The sequence below is a fragment of the Vulpes vulpes genome, chromosome 2 (assembly GCF_048418805.1).
Source record: "Vulpes vulpes isolate BD-2025 chromosome 2, VulVul3, whole genome shotgun sequence".
In the NCBI taxonomy this organism is placed as follows: domain Eukaryota; kingdom Metazoa; phylum Chordata; class Mammalia; order Carnivora; family Canidae; genus Vulpes; species Vulpes vulpes.
In genome coordinates, this window is record NC_132781.1 from 5,680,519 (window position 1) to 5,690,382 (window position 9,864).

Sequence of the window (9,864 nt, forward strand, 5' to 3'; positions counted from 1 at the left end):
CTGCTGCATCCCAGGCACTATACCAGTCCCCTACGTGTTATGTTTACTACTTTTAAAACATTTTGCTGGAGTAATCTCTGCTCACTGTAAAAACAAAACAAAACAAAGAAAGAAAGAAAACTATCCTGAGGAGAAAATCCTCCCTAAATCCCACCACTCAGGAGTAGGCACAGCGGCATGTGGGGACACATCCTGACCCCTCCTCCTTCCCACTCCTGTACAAGGTACACCTAAACCCCGTCCCGGATGTTTGTTCACCCTCCACGAGCCTCCCTGGAAGTTGAGTGGAATATCTCCACTTGGCAGACAAGGAAATGAAGACCACAGAGGCTGGGTAACTCGTCCAAGGTCACTGAGGAGAAACCATCAGAACTTGGATTCGCCCCCGGATCTGGTGAACTCCAGATCTAAGGACTCTGGGCGGCGGGGAAGGATGGCCAGGACAGGACCGAGGGTGCCTAATCACACCCCTGCAAATAAAAGGCGCGGGCTGGGGCGCACAGGCTCCCACAGGCCTTCAGCGCAGGGTCGACCCAGCAGCTCGGGGCCTGGGGTCCGGCCTCTGTCGGCGCGGTGCTGGCAAAGTGCCACTTCCTCCACAGGAGGTGGGGACCTCACGGCCACGGGGTGAGGAAACCACAGCATTGGTTCCTCACCCCCACCAACCCCTCGGTGTTGCTCCCAACGCCAAATAACTGCCCAGGTCGAGGTGCAAAAAGTGCCACCCCTTATTGAAGGGGAACAGGTCTGGGAGTGGCTACACTCACCTCTAGGCAAACCCTTAGCTCCACTGACCCCAGGTAAGGGGGTCCTACAGAGAAGCTTCAGGAAGCCAGACGTGGAGCTTCCTGGTATGGAATAGATCCTACCTACTCAACCCACCCCTGAAGGTAGGAAATGAGGTGCGGGGGTCATAAGGGAAAGAGCCTGGGCTCAGCCACCACAGTTCAGCTCCTCCAAGCTGGGGGGCCTCCCAAGGTAGCTCCCAGAGGCCCAGCGAGCTCGTCTGTAAAGGGCGATGCCCCGGTCCGCTGGCAGGAGTGGGAGCGACGCCAGGCACCCGGCGTGGAGTAGGCGCTGTCCTAGGACCGGGGACACAACGGTGGAGAAAGACAAGATCCTTTCTTTCACCAAGCTGGCATCTTTGCAGGGGGGTGTGTGATGACTCACGAGGACACAGATCAGTCAGCGGGATGGTTTCAGAGAGACAGCAGGGCCAGCAAGGAAATGAAAGAGGGGGCCAGGGTGTGGATGGTCTTGGCGAACATTCCCGCGTCTGGGTCCGCGGGCTTGCTGGTCCTTTGCCTGGGATGCTTTTCCTCCAGGTCCCCACCTGCACTCTCTCACCCACCTCTACTCAAATGTCCCTTCTCGGACCTTCTCTTTCGGAACTACTTCCCAGCTTTGCTTCGCTCCTTAGCACTTGGTCATGTTACCCGTGCAACCCTTCCCAAGGAAGAGCCTTCTCAGTCTTACTCGGGACTGCGGCCGTCTTTCTCACTGAGGCACCCCTGCAGAATGAATGAACACGGGCAGAAATGTCTCCACCCAGACCTGAATGATAGGAAGTGGTCAGGCGCTAAGATTCAGGGGCAGGGCGTGGCAGGGGAAACGGAACAAGCTTGCGTCTTCCAGCAGGACGAAGACAAGCACAGGGGCCCAGTGCAGGCAACAGGAGAGACGGAATGGGCCAGAAAGGGAGGCCTGTCGGGCCACAGCAGACAGCTTCAGCCCGGGTCCACTGGGAGCAGCCCCCTCATACCCCCCAACAGTCCTGGGCAGGGCCTGCCTTAGTCTGCCCTCCCCACCCCCACCCCATGTCCCCTGTCTGCTTGGCCAGGTGTTGGCCGGCCCGTCTGCTTAGTCCCCACCCCAGGCCCCTTCTACTCCGGTCTCTGCACTTTTATCTGAAATAACCTTCTTGCCCTTCATGCAATACCATCAAAAATCGTCTTCTAGAAAGCAATCTCTTTCTGAACCTAGCCTGACCACTCTCCCCCTCTTCCCTCAGGGCTTGACCACACCTTATACTGAAACCACTGCAGACAACAGCACCCATCTAGCTCCTGGAATGTTCTCCCCCGCCTTGTTGTGCAGGTCACCAGGCTATCAGGGAAAATCAGAAGCAACCCAAGTGGCCAACAACAGGCAGCAGGGGAAGGGAGCTCAGTGTTGTGATCGAAGGCGTACAGTCATTAGAAAGGCAGAAGACGATGGATCCTGAAGTCAGTGACGCTCTATTAAAAATATTTACATAAGTAGACACCACACTGGCAGGGTTATGGGATTAGTAGAGATTTTTTTTCTTCTTTTGGTTTATCTGCCTCCCAGGCGGGTAGATAAGAGGATCGCATGGGAGAGGGGGTGAAGGCATAGGCAGCAGCCAGGTATGACAGTGGCCCCATGCTCAGGGGAGGCAGTCCTGGCCGTGGCATCCCTTCTCCTCTCCTGGGGACTGGGTTCCTCTCCAGCCATGTTAACCTGAACAGGAGAAAAGCCTGCCCCCTGGACACCAAAAGGGCGCAGAGGGAGGAAAGACACAGGTGGGGAGACCGGCTGCATGACCTCGGGCATCAGGGTCCCAGGACCTGGGCGTAAAGGACACTACTACTTTACAGGCCATGCCTGGGGGGATGCCAAGGAGAGTCTGAGGCAAAGTCACTGGAGAGGTCTAAGAAGCTCTGGGGGGTTCTGGCTTCCTGCACTGGGCAGGCCACCTGGCCAGAGCAAGTCACCTGGCCAGAGCATGACCCCCAAGAGGGGGCTTCCTTGGAAGAAACAGCTTCATCCCCTGAACTCCTAAAGATGGCCCGACGTCAGTCTCAAGCTCCTGCCCACCACACCCTCCATCCTTGACAGTACCAAACTCCGAGCAGCCCTCCCTCCTCTGCTCTCTCTTCCCTTGGGTGTGGGCACATGAGACTTGCTGACCAACGGCTGATCTGTGTGGATGTGTGTGGGCAGGGGCGGAGGTAGGAGCTGATTCTTACTGATCTTCCACACAGGTCTGTGCCTTGAGTGTGAAACTAGCCCGTGCGTTCCCTGGAGGCATCTGACCACCCCCACCCCTTGCTGCACCCATCACCCAACACTGCCACCAGCCACCACCCAACACTCTCATGCCACGGGCTAAGACTGGTCTCCTCACACCCTGATGCCCACCCTGGAAAAGAACAGGAGAGCTGCCTGGTTGACAAATTCATGCCCTGGCTTCCCTTCCCATCCCTCTGTGCAGATCCCACCTCGAGAGATGTGCGTAGGCCCTGCCTCCCTGCACCTTAGGACCTCAGTAAAGAGACCAGTAGAGGTGGACACCTGACTTGGCTCTCTTTCTTCTCTGAGAAGCAGATCTGATGGTGCTGTGGGGAGGACAAAGGAGGGTCCCAGCCCGGGCTGCTCATCCCACACAGATACTGTTTGTCCCTGACACAGAGGCTCGGCCATGCTGAGCCCGTCTGTCCTGGAGGTGTGTGATGGGCCAGCCACCGAGAATGCTGCTCAATAACCCAGTCAGCCCTGTTGATCTGCCCAGAGAGGCTATGCTTAGTGGCAGGGCTCTAGGCATCTTGGGCCCCACCACACAGCACCTGGCTGGAGTCCCGATCTCCAGGAGCATAAACAGTGTGAACCAGAGTCCCAAGCTGTCCTCTCCTCTCCCGTTTGTGCTCCCCACAGCCCCCTGCTGCTGCAGAGGCTGCCCTCCCTTCCCAACATCCTGTGTGAGGCCTGTGTGTGGCTGTGTCCTTCCGTCTGAGGGGTTTGAGTTCACCCCTGAACCTCCAGAGGAGGGGAGCAGTGGGGCTGGGCTCTCATGGGTAGGGGCAGCCGTGGACCCCTCTGGTATCTGTCTGTGCCAACTCATGATGCTTGAGGTTGCTTTGCAAGCGCCTGTGTGATCCCGGTGAACCCAATCTCCCAGAGGCAGGGGACAGGGCCCTGGCCAGCTGCTTAGCAACCAAACTGTGGCTAAGAGGGCGTGGAGTGGGTGGGAGGTGGGACCACAAGAAACACCCAGAGAGGGGGCAGGAACCAGAGGGTTGTCCCTGCTGTCGTTAGGTAATAAAAAGGATTGAGACCAAACTGTGACCAGATGCCACCTGAAGCACTTTCCCCACAGCATCTCATGTAGTTTTATTACTTATGAAATAACCAATTCAGAGAGCTACCAAACCCAAGCTGTTCAGAGTCTGAGCCCCAATCTGAACTCCAAGCTGATTGCAGAGCCCTCTGTCTGCCCAGTGCAGGCCTCTCCCCCAGGGCAAAGGGGCTGGCCAGCAGCGGCCTGGATGGGACAACCTGGGTCAGCAGCCAGAGGCTGACTTTACCCTCCCCGGCTGGGCCCAGACCAGAGGCCCCCATCCTAAGGAGCCACAAGCCAGCCCCACAACCCTGGGAGGACCCTACTGCAGGGTTTCCTCCCAAGGCCCCAGAGGATGGAGGGGAGGGGCAGGGAAGGGAGGAGACATGCATGCATTCCCTGAACACATCTCCATTCTGGGGGCCTCAGTCCCCTTTCTGCAGCCCAACTTCAGACTCTCTAGGCAAGTGACACACTGGATATGGCCAAGTCCAAAGAGCAAAGCCATCCTGGGGAGGAGGTTGGACAACTTGCCTGGGGTGGGAATGGTGGGTGGCCTGGCCTATCCTATCAGGCCCATTCCACAGCCTCTTACTTGGCTCAACACCTGAAAACCTGACCCAAGGAACTTCCAAAAGATGTCAGTTTGGGGGGGGGGGGGGCAGGGGAAAGGGGGAGTACCTGTCCTGTCCATGGTTGTACCCACAGCAGTTAATACCCTGACACATGAGACACACTCAAGTCCGTTGAGGAACCCCGTCACTTCCTGCATGTCTGTACTCAGATGCAGCCTTCTCCTTGAGGCCACCCTTCTCAAGCTGCAAACTCCTCCCCACCCCAGGGTCCCCAGCCCCTACTTTGTTTTTATTCTGTGCACCTCGAATCACCTTTTAACACTTTGATTTTATTACTTCCGCTTCTTTCCTGTTACTCACGCTCCCCACTCTTTAGAATGTGAGTCCTGGGGTGACAGAGCTCTGCTTCGTGTAAGGATTTTGCCTAAACCTCACTGGGCATATGGAGGCACCAGTAGATACTTATCGCACGAATGAGTGAACAGCAAGGACTGAATAGAGATCAAGGAGGTAAAGGTCTTCTCTAGTTGGGAACCACTGACCCCGAGGAGCCCCGGGTTGGGGCCACTCAGGGAACTTCCTCACCCCCCATCCTCAAGTCTCCGGCCAAGGCCAGGTCATGGAGACATCATGCCTGGCATCCTGCTGGGGATACCTTTGTGGGCCCTGCCTCAGACCAAGGCTCCTGGACACCCTGCTCCTCAGCAAGAAGGATCCAAGAATAATATTATTGACTAGAGTCAAATAAATAGTCCTGTGCCCAGGTGTCCCTCTCAACAAACCCTGGGAACACTGAGTCAGGTGTCTTGAGAGAAGACTCTAGTCCTGCTGAATTCCTTAGGGGTAGAGTCAGGTACCTAGCAGCTTCCCTGTCCCCACGCCCTGAGGAGCCTCTCCTAGCTCAAGAATTCACTGTGGTTCCTGGGAAGGGGAAGGAGCAGGGTGACTCTTTAAAGTACCAGTTTCCTCTGAGAGGCAGGGCGAGGAGGGAAGGTCACCTCAAAAGGAGCTGGGCAAGGCCCCGTGGTGCCACGGCACTGGGAGGGGAGGGTGTCCCGGGGAACCGGGAGCCAAGGCTGAAGAAGAGCCAGCAGTACCCAGGGCCCCACTGGGGGACGCCCCTCTCCTGCCCCATACCCAGCTTCTCCCTGAAAACTGCTCCTAGGTAGGGGAAAACAGCTGCCAAACAGACCTGGCATGCCTCAACCCAGGAGGAGCCCTGAGAGTGATAGCGCCTGAGTGAGATAAGAAGCCTTCTCTGAGCTGAGTACTCAGGATAAGGGAGTCCAGGCGGCCAGCGCTGCTCAAAGCAGCCAGCCCAGCAGTGGGGGCAATGGGCCCCTTGGGCCTCCACTCAGGTGTCTTGATAGCTGCCCCTGACGCTTCCAGAAAGTTGAGGAATCCTTCAGGAAACCCCACAGTGCTCCTGGAGACTCTTGCCCGGGATGTTCAATGTCTCCAGTGGATAGACAAGGGGTCACAGACTGATGGTAGAGGCTCCGGAATTTCCAGCTCCTTGTACCACTTCCCTGGGGTGGGGGGGTGGGGAGGGGACACAGGTGCCTGGGGCCAGGAAGTCCTGGCAGGGGAGGACACCTCTTCCCTAAATAAGGTTGAAAGAAAGCACTATGGAGTTCCCAGAAAAGCTCCTTAATGGTAGCAGAGCAGCACAAGAATGTGATCCCCTCCACCCCCAACAGGGTACAGAATGTATACAGCCAAGCCCTCTGCTGAGCAAAAAGCTGAGCGGATTAGATTGTACATCCCCTTCTTCCCAGAAAAGGCCCCCAGCTGGGGTCTGGCCATCAGGACCCACTCCTGGCTCCGCCAAGAACAAGGCAAGTACCAAGGGCCAAGGGAACAAAAGTGAGGCTGCAAGAGGCCACTGTCCTCTACCTCTGCCTCCCTAGTTTCAAGGAACAATATTCACATTTTAAAAGGTCTGACCTCCAGAGGCTTTCAAAAATCAGGACCTCTAGGCTAACTTCTGGACAAAGAAGCCAAATTCCCTCATGACCCAGCAAGCATGTCCAAAAGACTCAGGTGTCTGCCCACGGGCCCACAAATGACACTTTTTATGCTTTATGGAGCACGTTAGGCAGCTCACCCACCCCAATGCCTGCTCTATGCCAGGCCACGCGTGTTCATGACATTTTTTCATTCTCCTATCAACAAGGCTCGCTGAGGCTTCGGATGATTAGGTGACTGAGCCAAGGTTATGCAGCAAGAAATCAGCAAGGCATGATTGAAAACTACACCTGATATCTGGAAAGACACTAAAAAACTGAAGAACACCATGTTTGAGGAAAAAGTCTGAGGGGCAAGAGGGAGTCCTGCCTCTATACTTTCTAAAACATTTCACTTTCCCCACTATGGGCGCTTATCACTTTTAATTTTTTTTTACATTTTTATTTATTTATGATAGAGAGAGAGAGAGGCAGAGACACAGGCAGAGGGAGAAGCAGGCTCCATGCACCGGAAGCCCGACGTGGGACTCCAGGATCGCGCCCTGGGCCAAAGGCAGGCGCCAAACCGCTGCGCCACCCAGGGATCCCACCTTTTTAATTTTTTAAACCAACAAGTCAGTTGGAATTATGGGCCTTTTTCTTCTGTTTTTTTTAAGATTTTATTTATTTATTCATGAGAGACACAGAGAGAGAAGCAGAGACATAGAGGGAGAAGCAGGCTCCTCACAGGGAACCCGATGTGGACACTCAATCCCCAGACCCAGGATCAGGCCCTGAGCCAAAGGCAGAGAGATGTCCAACCGCTGAGCTACCTAGGTGTCCCCCCTCTTCTTCTTTTAACGAAACTATTTTAAAAGTTGCTAAGTGCTAAATTCTTAAGTAATTAAAATTATATTATTCAGCCACCAAAGAAGCACTCCATTGACTTAAGGAACAGTAGGGAGAGCAGACTGGCCTCAGACCCTGGAAACACTGTCCAGTGGGCCCCACAGAGATTGACCTCTAACTTTGGAGAAGAGGAGTAGTAGTGGTCAGAGCCCCCAGAGCTAGGTTTGCCTCTTGACTGCCACCAGTGAACACTGTGGGCAGACCACTTAAGAAAACCAAATCTGGGGATACCTGGGTGGATCATGGGATGCCTGGATGGCTCAGTGGTTGAGCATCTGCCTTTGGCTCAGGTCGTGATCCCGGGGTCCTGGCATCGAGTCCCACATCGGGCTCCTCGTGAGGCACCTGCTTCTCTGCCTTTCTCTGTGTGTCTCTCATGAATAAATAAATAACATTTAAAAAAAAGAAGAAGAAAACCAAATCTGGGGTGTCTGAGTGACTCAGTCGGTTGAGCGTCAGACACTTGATTTTGGCTCAGGTCATGATCTCAGGGTCCTAGGATGGAGCTCAGGGTCAGGCTCTGCACCCGGCAGTGAGTCTGCTTGAGGATTTCTCTTCCTCTGCCCCTCCCACTCCTGCTCATGCCCTCTCTCTCTCTCTCTCTCTCTCTCTCAAATCCATAAATAACCTCACCATAAAAGAAAATAAAAGAAAACCAAATCTGAGTGCTCGGTGCATAAGATAAGTAGGACCATCTCTCCCGGGACCCTTCCCATGCTTCAGACACAGACTGTCTTCCTCAAAAGCCCTTCTGACCCTGGCTTTCCCCGGGCTAGGCCACAGCTATTCCCACCGCTGCTCTGTTCTTCCCACCTGGGGCTTTTGTCTCCCTAACAGTATCATCCCTCCCAGCTCAGCTCCCAGCTGGCAATCCCCTCTGCAGCCTGACAGAGGACTTTGAGTTGTAAACTCCGCAGAGGATCCCCAGAGCCCACATTAAGACGCCCCGCATCTGGCACATGGATCCCCAGGGGAAGGGGCACGGAGTCTAAGCCCTGCCCCCTCACCCAGAGTTCACCTTGTCTCAGGTGAGAGCCCGAGGCCGCCACACCGCGGTTCTCCTGGTTACAGTCAGGTCCCCCCACAGCTAAAGCTCAGCGCACCTACAAACTGCCCGGCGAGGGCAAAGCAGGGGCAAGCGTTGCACACTTAGTTCAGCAAGACGGTATTTTCCCCTTCTCACCGAGTCCCATCGTATCACAGCGCAACCCCACCCCCGTCGTCGTGGAAAACATACCGGATCTCCTGCCTTCCCTTAAAGGTGTCCAAGGCCGCCACAGGCGGAGAAAGGCCCAGAGACCGAAGTCCCTCCCGCGGGCTTCCTGCGTCCGGGGATTAGGAGGCACAAAGGGCCGGCAGGGAGCGGGCCCAGATGGCAGGGGCAGGGTCTAAGCCGGCGAGGTAACGCGCTGCGGCCGCCGCTCGCGGAGGGCCGGCTACCTGGGCCAGGCGCCCTGCACGTGGGCCCAAGGTCCCGGGATCCCACCCCCGCCCGCGGTGACCTCCTGCCCTCGGCCAGGCCGGGCACTTGTTTCCCCGTTTCCCCGAACCAACAGTACTAGGCAAACCTGGAGCTCGAATTCCGTAAACGCGGACGGATCAGGCAGGGAAGGTTCCCAGCCGCACTTCCTACAGGTGTCTTTCGCCGGGACGAACGGAGCCCCGGGATCCAGGGCGACGCGCGCGCCGACCCGGGCACAGCCCGCCCCGCCCCGTCCGGGCAAAGCTGGGGTCCCGGCGCTCTCCCGCCTTCCCGCCCCGAGCGGAGGGCGCTCCGAGGGGGCGGACCGGCTCGGTGTTTCCGGGCCCGCGCCTCACCTGGAGCCCCAGGCCGGCCCCCGCCCGAGGCCTCGGCGTTCCACGGCCCCGCCGCTGGCTCCGCTCACTCCGCAGCCGGGCCACGGGCTGCTGGGCGGCAGCCTCCTTCCTGCTCACCTCCGGCGCGGCGAGCAGGGGGCGGAGCCGCCGCTATTTACATAAAGGGCGAGCCCCGAGCGCCGGGCCCCAGCGGCCCCGCCCCCGGGCCGGGCCCCGCCTCCCGCAGCTCGGAGCCGACGGGGCGGGCGCGCAGCGAGGGCGCCCTCGGGGGGCGGGCGGCGGCCGCTCTCGGGCCAATCCGCGGTCCCGGGGAGCGCGGGGGCGGGGCCGCGGCCGCCGGAATATGCACGAGGCGCTGAGGGCCCGCCCCTGTCTCACCTGAGCACACCTGGACTCAGGACGGCGCGCCGCGCCCAGTGTCCTGCCGCGCCCGGGAGGAAATAGTCCCTGGGACGCGCGGCAGCCTGGCCCGCCTCCCAGGCCGGACCGCGGAGGGGAGCCGTCCCTCCCCCCGCCGGCCCCGAGCGGCCGAGGGAGG

At 57.6% G+C, this 9,864-nt stretch overlaps 1 protein-coding gene across 7 annotated transcripts in view; it reads right to left on the bottom strand.

The window, feature by feature from the left end:
* LLGL2 (LLGL scribble cell polarity complex component 2) overlaps window positions 1-9,809 on the bottom strand; it is a 33,148-nt gene extending 23,339 nt beyond the window's left edge. For 2 of the 7 annotated variants that reach the window (XM_072746649.1, XM_025999744.2), the window contains exon 1: window positions 9,077-9,247. Coding sequence is in view for 2 of the 7 variants with exons in the window: in XM_072746646.1 (XP_072602747.1) it covers window positions 7,740-7,752 (13 nt within the window). In the remaining 5 variants the exon portion in view is untranslated. Of the gene's footprint in view, window positions 1-7,739; window positions 7,875-9,076; window positions 9,248-9,326; window positions 9,501-9,704 lie in introns of those variants that run through there. The other 5 variants (XM_072746646.1, XM_072746645.1, XM_072746647.1 and 2 more) reach the window with 4 other exon arrangements.
* Window positions 9,810-9,864: the final 55 nt, after the last annotated feature.